We start from the raw sequence: 15,058 nt of genomic DNA, 5'->3' as shown, positions 1-15,058 counted from the left end.
TTGGTATTCCCCATCTCTTTCCAGAGATTGGGATTGCTAAGAGACATTGGAGGCTAAAGTAAATATTTTGTTTTGAATAATTGTGACTTCTTCAGAAATTTTTAGACTAATCCTTTGGAACTGTTTTGGTTTCATGGAATCTCATGACTGTTTGCAAACTTCTCTTAGCATATAATGCAAAGAGTAGCTGACAGATGTGAAATATTATTGCATATATTCCTGCACCACACATCCCCCAAAAAAGCATACAGTAGTGCATAGATGTGCTTGATTTCCTAGATCAAACACGGTGATAGTTTTAAGGCAATTAGTTTTTGATTCATTAAGATGAGAGAATCCAGGTGTTTTAATATGTTGTATGAACCTGGCTATCCATAGAGTTATAATGTGTTCATTTATTGGACATATTACAAATTGCATCAGTCTTCACATAAAAAGAAATTACAGCCCAACATACAAAAAAAAAACACTGCAAGAGACAAACTAGAAATAAAAATTAAAATAAGCAAGAAAATTGTAAGAGAACCTATCTGACCTTGACGAATATAAATCACTGGGACCCGACAGATTACATCCCAGAGTTTTGAAGGAGCTGGCAGATATTATCTCAGAACCATTGCACCATATCTTTCATAAATCCTGGAGAACCGGGGAAGCACCTGAGAATTGGAAAAGGGCTGATATGGTTCCCATCTTCATGAAAAGAAAAAAAAAAACGGACCCAGGAAACTACAGACCAATCAGTTTAACATCAATACCTGGGAAGATCCTAGAAAAGATAATCCAAAAATTGATCTGCGAACAACTAGAAGCAAACAAAGTTATAACCAGTAGCCAGCACGGGTTTGTTAAACACAGATCATGCCAAACCAATCTTATTTAATTCTTTGATAAAGTGACTAAACCAGCAAAATGCTGTGGACATAGTATACTTAGATTTCAGTAAGGCATTTGATAAAGTAGACCACAATCTACTCTTTGGTAAGCAAGAAAAAGGTGGAATAGACTACATCACCACCAGATGGATCTGTGGCTGGCTGGCAAACCATACTCAATGAGTAGTCCTCAACGGCACTACATCCACATGGAGAGAAGTAAGCAGTGGGGTACCACAAGGTTCCGTCTTAGGCCCAGTACTCTTCAATATCTTCATAAATGACTTAGATGAGGGAATAGAAGGGGAACTCATCAAATTTGCAGATGACACCAAACTGGCAGGAGTAGCCAACACCCAGAAGACAAACTCAGGATCCAAAAAGTTCTTGACAAACTTGAACAATGGGCCCTATCCAACAAAATGAGTTTCAATGTGGAGAAAAACAAAGTTTTACATTTAGGCAGGAAAAACCAAAAGTACAATTACAGATTAGGCGAGACCTGGCTCATAAAAAGTAACTGTGAGAGGGACCTTGGAGCCCTAGTGGATGATCACTTGACTATGAGCCAGCATTGTACAGGCAGCAGCAAAAAAAGCTAATAGAACCTGGGTTATATAAACAGGCATAGAATCAAGATCACGCAAAGTATTAGTACCGCTTTATAAAACCCTAGTAAGACCACACCTGGAATACTGCAATCAGTTTTGGTCACCATATTACAAAAAAGATGTTGAGAGTTTGGAAAAAATTCAGAGAAGAGCAACTAAGATGATTGAAGGCCTGGAGACTAAAACATAGGAAGAACGGCTGCAGTACTTGGGTTTGGCTAGTCTAAAGAAAAGAAGAAATAGGGGAGACATGATAGCAGTATTCCAGTATTTGAGGGACTGCTACAAAGAAGAGGGAGTCACGTTATTCTCCAAAGCACTAGAGGGCATGACAAGAAATAATGGTTGGAAACTGATCAAAGAGAAGCAACCTGAAATTAAGGAGAAACTTCCTGGCAGTGAGGACAGTTAACCAGTGGAACAGCTTGCCTCCAGAAATCATAGGTGTTCCATCACTGGAGGTTTTTAAGAAGAGACTAATGAGTCCCTTGTCTGAGATGGTATAGGTCCTCCTGCTTGAGCAGGGGGCTAGACTAGAAACCCTCCAAGGTCCCTTCCAGATTCTAATTCTATTCTATTCTATTCTATTCTATTCTAAATGTAGTAAATCTGGATAAGATTTAGCATGTTCTTTGAATCCTGCTGATCTGTCTCTATAAGCATTCTGCCTTCAGCCGTGGAGAGTACATGCCTTCTTGGGGGAGAGGATGATGTGATCCTCATGGAGCTTTGTGATCCATGATCATCACTAAGAAAGTGAGAAGAAGACTGTTGATCTTCAATAAGTTGTTTCTAAATCATAGAATCATAGAGTTGGGAAGAATCTCAGAGGTCATAGATCTTTTTCTGTGCAGCATCAGTTAAAGCTAACATAGTAAAATTGACTTAATATATTCAATTCTGGGGAGTGAAATATTTTCCCAGATACAATCTTTTTATGGTTTAAATGTTTAGAAAATAAAAGTAAATAAGAAAGAAAAATGCACTAACTTTGCCCTTAATTGATAGATGCATAATCAGGATTTTTTTTAAAAAAGTTTGGCTTTAAATAGATAATCACTTCTTATTTTTTACTTTCTCCTCCAGGGTTCAACAGTAGCAAGAGAAGCCAGCGACAAAGAAAAGGTAAAAGTTAAAGAAAGATTTAAAATAAAAATCTTTGTGTTTTGAATATAAACCTATAAAATGTTACTTTTGTATCAGTACTTCTAACAGTACTTCTATTTTTTTGTTTTAAAAAGAAACTGCATTTTTTAAAAAGGCTGTATTTGATAATCAAAATCATATATAAAAATATCAAAGTTTAATAGAATCTGGCAGTAATACATAACATTAGCAGCTTGATATAATATTAAAATAAGTGTTAATTAGTTCTTAAACAATTAGTGCTTATCAAAATAAACATGTTTTTATTCTGTATGGCTTAAGCTCTTGTTTGGGAGTAGAATATTTGTTCTAATCCAGGATGGGATATCCTTTTAGTGTTTGAGAGTTGACTAAATGCCATTCAGACGTCAGTCAAAAATGGATATCCTCTCTCCTTCCATTTCTCCCCTATACATAAGCATGTAAGCCCAGGCATACATTTAAACATGCAGGCATTGATTGTGGTTCCTCAATTATAAAGAAAAAACTGCCAGCGGGTCTGCTTCTGAGACTCCTCAAAATACATTTATTCAGAGATTCCTCTTGTTGGGATTGGGAGCAATACAGACATAGTAAGCATGAACCAAAGGCAGTTTAAACAGCATTTTTCTCTTTGGACTTTCTCCCTTTCAGGTAGTCTTCAACTTATGACTGTTCATTTAATAGTGGTTTGAATTAGCGATGGCCATGGAAAGGATACTGTCCTAACCATCGCAGTGCAAGTGTCTCTCTGCTCAAGGGCTGAAAATACTGCTTGGATTTCAGCAGAGAGGATTTTCAATTTCGGAGCTGAGAGACACTCACATGTGGCCTGCACTGGAACTTCTAGGGCTCCTCTCATGCCCACAAGGCAATCTTACCTGGGATTCTGTCCACTTAATCACCTGTGAGATAGCTTAATGATAAAAACCAGGAGTACTGAAGCTGCAGTCATTGAGTGAAGCAATGAAATGACCTCTTGCTTAACAGCCACTTTGCTCAAGATTCCAGATGTAGTTGGTCATAAGTCAAGGACTATCTGTAGTATAAATTATATGGGCACTCAAAATTATTTGCATTTCACTTCTTACGTCACCATGAATACAGTGTCAAAACAGCTCTAGAAGTCACTCTGGACTCTCTAGTTGAGACAGAACGTGGAAACAGCAAGTACTAGCAGTGAAGGAAAGCACAGTTGGAAGGAGTAAAGTAGAAAATGGCAGAATTGGAGGGGAGATCTGGGGTGCACCTTGAGGGGACCATTGAAGATCTTATGTTGGCTGAATGCTACCTATAAGCATCCATGATTGTAAATGTCAAGAGACAAAACAGTATTTATCCCTTCTCTTGCTATTTGAACTTCTAATTGTGTTACTGTTGCCTCCATATCATTTAATGAATTATTTGAATTAGATTGATTACTAGATGTATCCATGCTCTGCCCCATTCTCTTTTGCCCCAGTTAATATTAGTGTGATCCCGTAGCATATAGACCCTTAACTGACCTAGTTCTTTGCTTCATGAACCCAATCTTTTTTTTAATAAAGAAAATGCTTCAATTATTATTATTGTTTTATTTCTTTTTTGCAACATCATTCTGAGGTGGGGCAGCAAGGCTTCGAACATTAAAGAATAAAAACATTGAAATACTATTGCACTGTTGGGCATAAGCAATCTAGGCAGCCAATAGGGTAGGAGAAAGATGATATATGTCATAGAAAGCTGAACCTGAAGTTAATACTATAAGCAGAGAACGAGCCTTTTCAAGAGCAATAAATGTGTTTCCTAATCACCTAATTGGTGAAAGAGAGCCAGTTTAGTGTAGCGGATAAGGCACCAGTTAGAAAACATAAGACCATAAATTCCTGTTCTGTCTTAAGCACAAAGCCAGTTGTGTGACCGTGAGCCAATCATTCTCTCAGCCCTAGGAAGAAAGCAATGGCAAATCACTTCTAAAAACTCTTGTTAATAAAACTGCAGGAACTTGTCCAACAATAACAACAAAAACTGCTGAAAACAAGGACAAGACTGATTGTTGTCCTGAGCTAGGAGTTTTACAACCCTTCTGGCTATGGGAAATTACCGTGTTTTCCCCAAAATAGGACCTACCCCGAAAATAAGTTCTAGCCTGATTTTCATGCCTGTGCCAATTATAAGCCTACCCCGAAAGTCAGCCCTACTTAAGAGCCTGTGCAGCCGTCCGCCTGGCCACTGTTTGCTTGCTGCCGACATAAAGTGGGGGGGCCCACGGCCACAAAGCGAGGAGTTGGGGAGAGTTGAGGACGAAGTGAAGTAGGGGTGCGGTGCTGCCCCACGCGCCCCAGACCGGCTGACAGGGCCCCGCAGCCAGGCCATCAACGTGCCGACAACAGCCTGGCCTCGCAGCAGTGGCTCCAGCAACCCCATGCAGGATCACCGGTCCACTTTGCCCTCCATCCCACCACTGCCTCGCTTAGTATCTGCAGCACCGGTGCATCACTCAGCCTCCTGCTTTGTTGCAGCAGTGAGTAAAAAGAAGTGGCCCAGCAATCCTGCATGGGGCTGCTGGAGCTGCCGCCGTGAGGCCAGGTAGTTGTCGGCACGTTGATGGCCTGACTGCGGAGCTCTTTGTCAGCCCGTGCGGGGCGCATGGGACAGCTCTGCACCCCCCACCTCGCTTCATCCTCCACCTCCCCACTGTCTTGCTTCGTCATCCATGGTGCTTATTTTGGCAACCCAAAAAAATATAAGACCAGGTCTTATTTTCGGGAAAACACAGTGTGTGTGTGTGTGTGTGTGTGTGTGTGTGTGTGTGTGTGTGTGTGTGTGTGTGTGTGTTCAGAATGGATGACATCATCCAGGAATCCTAAAGATGTCCTTACTATGTAGCCACATCAGATCAAAGAACATAGGTCAGGAAGATGAGGAATTGTTTAAAGACAGTCCACCATAGTCAATTTAGTATAGGTGTGGCAGGAATTGCCCTTAAAAGTTTCTTGTTTTTATCATGTATATACCTTCCTGAAATCTATGTGGCTTTGGTTCCTTGGTTTGCCAGCTGTGTGAGGCTTGACAACAAAATGGAAAGACCAATTCCTAGGAGGAGTCTCTTTTTGAAATGCTTTCTTCGTCTGGGTTGTGTTGTTTTTCTGACCTAACCTGCAGTCCTTCTCTACTTCCTTCCCACAATCTCTCACAAACTTTTACTTTTAGCCCAGCAGTTTGCCATCAATATTTTCATGTTTTTTTTTATTATTTCCTCAAAGTTGATGGAATTGCCTTTGCCCCAACTTCAGCAAGCAGTATATTGAGCTGTTTTGGATTGTATAATATGGAAGCAATGTTTTGCACTTACTTGAGTTCAATCCTTCTCTCTAGGCTAAGGATCTACCAACCTTTAAAGACAACGATTTTCTAAATGAAGGCCAAAAACTCCATGTTGGAGAGGAATGTAAAAAAAATTTCCTGGAGAAATTGAAGCGAGATGTTGAGGTAGGGTAGCTAAGCTGTTGATTTTTGGGGAATCGGGCATAACTAAAAAGTGGGATTGACAGAATCTCCTCTGTTACAGCTAGATACAGTAGAGATATCTCCTCTGTTACAGCTAGATAAAGTAGAGATATCTGGTTGATTCTGTCTCAGACTCTAAAGTGAATTTAAATTAATTTGAAAATCTATTAGAAAAAGCAGACAGAGGAGTTTATTTTCCTGCTACTGTCTCTTGCATTCACTTTGGGGATTTCCTCCTTCATCTTACTCAAGAATAACAGAGTTTTCCATAATTTACGATCAACAGAAATGAGTGTTACTCCTACCAGTTGCAGAAGGAATCTATGGTGCCTTCTCTGACTAACAAGCTTTGTTGGATTGTTTAATCAGTTTAAATTTAAACAGAATGCAGACCTCAAAGTGCAACAGATCTTAAAATGACCATTTTGGAAAGGTTCAGGATCATTTAAGTGAGAGATTGTTGAAGTCATAGATACCAAAAAGTTTTAGGCAATATTTCTACAAATATAATGGTTTCTTTAGCATATTACAATTGTTAATTGATTAGGTACTTGCAGTCTAATATGTAACCTGCACTTTCATAACTAACTAATCTTCCCTTCCACCTCATCCCATTTTAAACCCTACATCATTCTAGCCATTCTATGCAAAGTTGCAAAGTCACAAAAAATTATTAAAACTTTTAATAAAATATGTTAGAAAATGTGCCACCATTCTCCTAATTAGTTTGCCACCATCAACTAAAAATATACCGTATTCCTTCTGTAACTCTGTAACCCGAAGAATTCCAGGTAATCATATAAAAATGCTTTGAGATTTATGGCACTTAATATTTGGACCTGGTGCCAAGTTAATGAAAGATAGTTTAACTCAAATCCCAGAGGTGATAAAGAGACATTGAAAATGAGAAGAAATATTTTTCTGTTGGCTTCCAGTTTCTTGCACAACTGAAGATCATGGATTACAGTTTGCTGGTAGGGATTCATGATGTTGATCGAGCTGAGCAAGAAGAAATGGAAGTTGAGAACCGGGCAGAAGATGAAGAATGTGAGAATGATGGCATAGGTGGGAATCCAATTGGTTCCTATGGTACGCCACCTGACAGTCCTGGTAACCTTCTCAACTTCCCACGTTTCTTTGGGCCTGGGGAGTTTGATCCATCTGTGGATGTCTATGCTATGAAAAGCCATGAAAGTAAGTACTGGGATCTGGATGTTGATGGTGGGAGTGGAAGATAAATGTAAAATTGTCTGTGAAAGCCAAGAGTCTGATTGTAAGCATTTATTGATACATGGTGGTTATTTGAACCAACATTATTTTCTCCACTTTCTTGGAAATCTTAAGACTGACTCCCTGAACTACAGCAGTGTATCCAATAAAGGTGCCTTAATTACAGACATCCCAGTTTAATTTTCCCTATAGTGTATAGCCACTATACACTATACAATATAGTGGCTATAAGGGTAAGAGTGTCTATTTGAGAGCAAGGTCAGAGATCAGACAGGGCTCATCTATATCCTGAAAGAATTTAAAGCAGGATCAAGAATAATTTGCAACACAGAAGGGTTCTGTGATAGAGAAGATAACTTGGATGTCTTTTCTAATATACAAATGTCCAAAAGATCTTCATGCCCTTTAGCTTTGTCCGTTTTTCACTATGCCTACAGGTAGTCCTTGATTTACGACCATTCATTCAACAATCATTTGAAATTATAACAGTGCTGAATTAAATGATTTACAATCTGTGCCCAAAGTTATGTCCATTGCAGTTCCCCTGTGGTTAATGTGAACAAAATTTGGTAGCCTGTTCACAAATATGACTCCAAGGGACGGGTATAGCTCCCTTCTTACATATATCTATCTCCCCCAATCTCTATAGCCCGCCAGCACACGAAAACCTTCCGCAGCCCTGTAGGCCTTGATTGGCTACAGAGACCGCCAGTATGCAAAAAACTGGTAGCTACCTAGTCCATCAGTACATACAAAGAAGCCCATTTACCTTCACAATTTTGTTCAACTGCTGACAAGCATGTGCAGTCTAAGGTGCAGCCTTCCTCTTAAAAACACCTTGCACTATTCTCCAAATGGGCTCCGTTCTTTGGAATCTTCCTCCAAGTTGCCCAATTTGGAGAAGGAGGCTTCCAAAGGATTGAAAATAGAACTGGTTCTCATGGTGCTTTAAAAGCATCCACAAAAATGTGCAATTTGGTGTGCCCTATAGCTTGTAAAGACCCCCCAGGGTACCCCCACAATCCTTATCCTGGGCTCCCTCTGCTGAACAACCAATAAGATCGCTTAACAACCACAACTCGGAATGCTGATATTGCGGTCATTGAACAAAGCAGTCACATGATGTCTTGTTTAATGACTGCTTTTCTTAACTGATATTCCAGTCCCAATTGTGATCATAAGTCGAGGAGTACTTATATTTATTTTGAATAGCCCTATAGATGAATAGCCAACTTATGAGTACAATTGGGACTGGAATCTTATTGAATGGAATAGTTGTTAAGCAAGATGACTGTGTGACTGCTTCCCTCAACAACTATAATCCCAGTTCTCCCAATTGTAGTTGTTAAGTGGACAGAACAAAAAAGCTACCTGCTGAAAGAAGACATCTAGCACACCTCTGTGTGTGTGGAAGGGAACTCGTGCACTGGGCTGGAGAAATGAGGCAGGGATCACAAAGGATCTTTGCACAAATACTTCTCCCCTCCATATATAGAAGAGAACTCATGTTGGGCGGGAAAGATGAGATGGGGATTGTCAGTATTCTGCTTCATCTCTCCAGCTCAGTGCACAACTTCCATGAGTGGAAGGGATATTATATGCTGGACTGGAAAGATCATGCAGGGATGGCAAAGACCTGAGCTTCAATTCTGCAGCCTGATTAAGGATTTGCACAACAACTCGTACCTTATACAGAGGGAAGTGTAAATCCTTTTGCAAGTGGCAGCAACTTCTAGCCTTCCATGCTAACTTCCCCATTAACTTTCTGAGGAAGCCAGCAGAGAAGATTGTAATGGCAATTGCATGATCATGGGACATTCAACAATCAGTTGTAAATGTGAGCAAGTTGACCAGCACCAGTATGATTATGTGACTGTGATGGGGGAGGGAGTAAGTTTTATGATAGCTGGAAATGCTTTAAGGGCCATAAGGTACCCTTTTGGAGCTGTAACATCAAATGGTCATTAAATGACTGATGGTGTGAAGAGGATTACCTATATTCCCAAAAAATTTTAAAAAAATTCTTACTCTCAAGTATACCATAGTTGAAGAGAAAACTGCTCTGCATATCCTAAAATTATCCACATACTTCATCTTCTTCCTCAGTTAATATTTTCACTGTTTTAGGTGCTGCCTGAAGCATCTGCTGAGTAAAAATCTACTTCTTGGATCATTTATCAGGCCTAAAAAATTCTGGAGTGCTTAGTTGTGCTTGCAGTTCAATAAGAATAACAAACCCTAAAAACATTTCTGATAAATTTCCCTCTCCTGTTTTAAACAGGTGCCCCTAAGAAGGAAGTATATTTCATGGCCATTATAGATATCCTTACACCTTATGACACAAAGAAAAAAGCAGCGCATGCTGCCAAAACTGTGAAACATGGGGTAAGAAAGAACTATTTCTTTGCATTGATCTCATTGTGCTTAGACAAGCATTACCACGTTTTATAATATATTTCAGAACTGAAGCCACAGTTGGTTGAGAGTGATCCAAAATTGTGAAAGGGAAGCAGGGGTGCAACCATTTAATATATAAATTGATGAAGCTGAGACTTCCATGGGGTTTTTATTTTTTTTCTTTCAGTATATTATACTTGTTTGAGATTATACTGTGCTTTTTATAATTCATATATCACTCAAAATGATAGCAATTTTTCAGGAATTCTGGTTGCAAAGGGCTTTAGAATTTGCAAAAAATAATGAAATGCTGGAATAGAAATTTTGTTACATAAAAGCCACATACAGTAAGCTACATCACATTTTTCACCTTCTAATCATTTTCGTTGTTGTTTTCTAGTCATTTTGCAGCTTCCAAATAAATACATCAGGAATATTTTAATGTGACCACACCAAAGATACATTTTTATATGATTTTTCTGTTGCTGCTGTTCTGTCTTTTGTTTCTGTCTATACTTCAGTCCTTTACACACACACTCTTGCAAGATATGTCCTTTCAATGAATCTCTACATGACTCACTTCTTAAATAACCTTGTCTAGTTCAGCTCTGCCCATCAGGGTCTCATCATCCAAAGCCATAGCAGTGATGGCGAACCTTTTAGAGACCGAGTGCCCAAACTGCAACCCAAAACCCATTTATGCATCGTTGGGTGCCGGGTGGGTGTGGCCATTAGGTGGGTGTGGCCCATTGGGTGGGCGTGGCTACGGTGGTAGACTGGGTGGAACTAAAAAGTTCAATCAATTCCAACGTTGCAAGATCTTTTTTTTCCTGCAAGAAGTTGGAATTGACTGATTGATTGAACCTTTTTTTTTTTTGCACATGGCAGTGGAGGCCTAAAACGAAAAGGTTTTATAAAACTCAGCTGAAGGCCTAGGACTGGGGTGACGGCGCGCGTGCCCACAGAGAGGGCTCTGAGTGCCGCCTCTGGCACCCGTGCCATAGGTTCGCCACATACAGTACCACTGTATGTAACCACTGCCATAGGTTACAGAATGCTAAATGAGGGCCAGTATGAAATCAATGCAGAAAATCTTTGCAACACTCAGAAGCTAGAGCTGAGGCTGTTAGGATAACAATGTCTCCTTCTTCCAGTCCAATATACCTTTTCAAATGGGGATGATCCAGTGCCTTTCTGCTCAGTTTTTCTTTCTTTTTTTCTTTTCACCTACCTTAGCAATATTTTTAAGAGGGCTCTTGGTTTCCTGATAATTTATTCCCAATAAAATGCTAATTCCAGTGTTTTTTTCCTGGGCTGTCTTCTAGCCTCAGCCCTTCATTCTAATTGAACATTGTAACAACATACTTTTGTGCAGGTGATGAAGTCACTGTTGGGGAGGCAGTCTTATTCTTTCCATAATCCTAAGGTTAGGCTGCATCATCTTTCAGGCAAGTGCCTTTGTTCCTCTGCCTGCACAAAAAGAATGAGAAAGAGGATGTAACCACATTTTTCTGGGGACTATATAAGTGCCTGTTCAAGCTGTTCTGCCTCTCTGCTGCAGGTGATTATTTAGCTGTCTCTAAACTGAGCGGAAACACAAGAAGTTAGCTTTGCCCCTTGGAACATTCAAACAGAACTGGGACTGGAGAGCTAGTATAGTCAGAAGATGTTTGAAACATCATCAGCTGAACAATTTTTCTTCATAAATGTCCATGGATAATATGTAGTTTGTAAGACATTTTCTACTAAAGATTCTGAAGAGAGTGAATCAATATAGTGCCATTTGCTACCTCTCTGAGTTTTAAAAACTTGGGGCAACCTCTTTAAAGGAATGACTGATGCCACTTTTTATGCTTGAATGAAATTATATGTGCTTTAAGTTCTCTATTTTGTTTTCCAGGCTGGAGCAGAAATTTCCACTGTCAATCCCGAGCAGTATTCAAAACGCTTCAATGAATTTATGTCCAATATTCTGACATAGTTGTCTTCCCATTATTGGCAGAAAAGGAGGGAGAAGAATAGTAGAGGGTGGGGGGTAGTATTTCCAGTGCTACAGGAATGCAGTCTGCTGGGCATGATATTCTGTGAGTGTGTGATGACAGCCTGACCTAGCAGAAAATTAACCTCTAGATACGGGCTTTCAAACCTGGTGGAAAAATGAGGTTATTACTCTCTTCTATTTTGGTTGCTACAATAAATATCCAAACATAAACCTGAGGAATAAGGTAGTGTTAAAATTTGCACTTTTCTTTGAAAAGCATCAGTCTCCAAATGGTCAGATGTTAATATGAACACATAACAGAAGATATAAATGATGGTTTCCTTCGATTGAACTATGGCTGTTCACTCAGAGCAAATTCTCTTTGTTACTTTCTCTAAGGATTGGACAAGAAATGACCTGTCATTTCAAGGACAAGAACTATTATAAAGATTAAGGAAAGCCATTTTAAGTTAGTTGAACAAAGACTTTTTACTTCTGGTCTTTTGATATCCCACTTTTCTGCATTGTTATTTCAAAAAAAGATGAGAATATGAGGGAATTAGATGGCTGCTTAAAGTTTTATGCAATCAAGGGAGGGAAAAAACCAGTTTCAGAAGAATCCACATTTCTAATAAAATATGATACAATTTCTTGGTGGAGATCATGAAGAGATGAGATAACTTCATGAAAATAATATCTTGATGAGCTACAGATATATTTGTACTGAGTTGGATTACAAATTGGATTAAGTTATCTCTAATATAATGATCTACCAGAGTTAAATTATTCAGATTCAATCTTTTATACTTTGATCTGGTTGTAAATGCTGTAAAATGATACTTTCCTGTTTAAAAAAAAAGGTACCACTTCTTTGTAACATCTTATGCTGTGAACCATTATATTAGAAATATTAGCTTTTGATCATTCCATTTGGGAAGAATCCACTCTCAATATGGGGAAAATGTAACAAATTGCAGTTTGTCCTGCTAATCCAGATTTTTGAAATAAGCTGCACTAGCTGTGTTTTCTTTTAAAAATCCAAATTGTTCTTGCCTCATTTGAATTACAACTTTTTCTTGTAATCTACAGACTGATGTTGGATTTCATAGCTGTACTTGTCAAAACTGAAGATTTTGAATTCACTAATTCCATTTTTTCAATATTCTTGTGAGGATGGGTTGTTTGGTTGTTTTTTTAAAAAGGGATTTGGCAAGTTATGAACCATCAACTTGCAATCAAGACACTTTGCTTACTCTTTCTCAATGTGTTTCTTACACATGCCTTTTTTATGTGATTGTTAGGGTGTTAATGTCCTGTGCCTTCTGCTTTGTGGATTCTGTCATTTTGGGAGTAAGGTAATTTTTTTTTCTTTGTTGCCCTCAAGTATGTGTATTCTTTCAGATGGGATTTTTCACATTTATAAACAAAAAATTCCACAACTCACACCGTGATTACAAAGTCATAAAATAGTTTGCAAGACTTAAAAATCATGGAATATACTGTACATACCATAAGATTTTGTTAAGGCATAAATGAAACTGTAAATTAGAGATTTCAAGGTTCTTTTTTCCACCTAGATTTCAAAGCAGATTTCTTTTATTAGAAGCCACAATGTTTAGCTGACTATATCATAAAATTTATGTGAATTTAAAAATTTATTTCAAAAGGCAGGCATGGATGAGGGTATGTTGATAGGTTGTAAAAAAATTTGAAAGTCAAAGGAAATGGTGCATTCAGAGTCCAATGTGAAATAGAATATAGGAATTTCATTTTCAGCTTTTGTTTAAATTTTACGAAGTAAATTTTGATTAAATTGATAAGCATTAGTCCAAAATGATCTGTTTTTAACATTTTTACAAATATTTGCCAATCTTAATCTATTTAGGAGTTAGTCAGTACACAGTTTAAAAAACCATGAAAAGATATGTTTCCTGGTTGATTCATTTATAAAAGACACTTGAAACAACCATAAAGGGCACTCAGACAGAAAGAGCAAACTCTCCATCTTTACCTACCCTTATTTTCTCTTCCCAGTCTTCTCTGGCCTTTACTTCTCTTGTCTGTATCCCACTATCTCCAGTTCCTCAATCCACTTCCATCAGAAGTTTTTCTCTTTAACACCTTTAACATCCTGTTCTTTTGTCTTCAGCTGCCTTCTTGCCCTGACAAAAGCCACCAAACCCACTAAGTTGCTACTGGTTCTATTCTGTGCTCATTGTTTAAAGTCCTCCTCTTTGATATGCATACTTTGTGCTTAGATGTTGAATTTGACTTTTACTCAGCTAGCTCTCAAGATTATTCGGACTATAACTCCCTGTTTGATTTTTGGTTTTTGTCATACATGCCATTAAATTGTTAGTCATTACTGTTAAAATGTTGCCATTGTTTATAACATATTCTCTTTGCCATCTCCCACTCCCATATTTGTGCCTTTTGTTATGCTGCCCTCTATCAGAAACTTTTAATCCTTTCATCTGAACCCATTTTAAAGTCCTATATAAGCAAAAGTATAACTGGCTTTTGCCTCTAGTCCCATTTCATCCTTTCTCTGTCCTCTTGACTTAATGTTCAGAGCTCTGCCCTCAGGTGGTGCTCAGATCCATATGACATTTGGATCTACTAACAATTGTGGATTTTTTTCCCCCTTGATTATTTGCTTAATAGAAAAATTGTTTAATGATTTGAAATCTTCAACAGATATAGAAAAAGCCCAGTGGGGAGATCAAGAGGGATGTCAGCAGCCTTTTTAATTCAGGTTTCCCCAAACCAAATGTCCTTGAGATGCTTTAGTTTACAACTCCACCAAACATGGGATTTGTAGACATTATACATCTGGAAAAACTGTTGGAAAAACTGTAGTTACTTACACCTACATACAGAGACTTAAAATTTACTCACTGGGAATTTCTACGTTAACATTCCTGTTTCTTGCCATTCACATCCAAAATTTTAAACAGAAAATGGAATTGCATGGAAATCTTTTGTTTCCACGAAACAGCATTAGGATTTTCCCCTTCTTATAAATATTAAATTAATCTGGCAGTGCAGTGAGAATGATGTACACAGTAAATTCTGATCAAGGCATTGCCTGTAATGCTACATGAGAGATGGGAGGAAAGGAACACACTTCATCTCTTCAGAGTATTGTTAGTTTTGACAGAGAAGAGCTGTGATTAGACCTAGAGCTAATCAGTCTTTTGCTCTTCCTTCCTTGTTCCTATCTCCTAGCCCAGGGCTTTTCAACCAGTGGTACGGGTACTACCTGTGGTACATTGGCACCTGGCAGGTGGTACGCGACCATCCTAGAAAAATGGTAGCGGGGGAGGGGAATGAGCTGAACCGGTAGCAGC

At 38.6% G+C, this 15,058-nt stretch overlaps 1 protein-coding gene across 1 annotated transcript in view; it reads left to right on the top strand.

The window, feature by feature from the left end:
* The window catches only part of PIP4K2B (phosphatidylinositol-5-phosphate 4-kinase type 2 beta), a 28,701-nt gene extending 16,185 nt beyond the window's left edge, over positions 1–12,516 (top strand). The window contains exons 6-10 of the mRNA XM_015814762.2: positions 2,573–2,611; positions 5,969–6,082; positions 7,036–7,294; positions 9,612–9,715; positions 11,628–12,516. Of these exons, the coding sequence (XP_015670248.1) occupies positions 2,573–2,611; positions 5,969–6,082; positions 7,036–7,294; positions 9,612–9,715; positions 11,628–11,708 (597 nt within the window). The 3' untranslated portion in view covers positions 11,709–12,516. The remainder of the gene's footprint in view (positions 1–2,572; positions 2,612–5,968; positions 6,083–7,035; positions 7,295–9,611; positions 9,716–11,627) is intronic.
* Positions 12,517–15,058: the final 2,542 nt, after the last annotated feature.

The sequence above is a fragment of the Protobothrops mucrosquamatus genome, unplaced genomic scaffold (genome assembly GCF_001527695.2).
Source record: "Protobothrops mucrosquamatus isolate PMUCROS unplaced genomic scaffold, P.Mucros_1.0 scaffold283, whole genome shotgun sequence".
Classification (NCBI taxonomy): domain Eukaryota; kingdom Metazoa; phylum Chordata; class Lepidosauria; order Squamata; family Viperidae; genus Protobothrops; species Protobothrops mucrosquamatus.
Note: the sequence above shows the minus strand (reverse complement) of the source record. Positions and strands in the feature narration are given on the sequence as shown.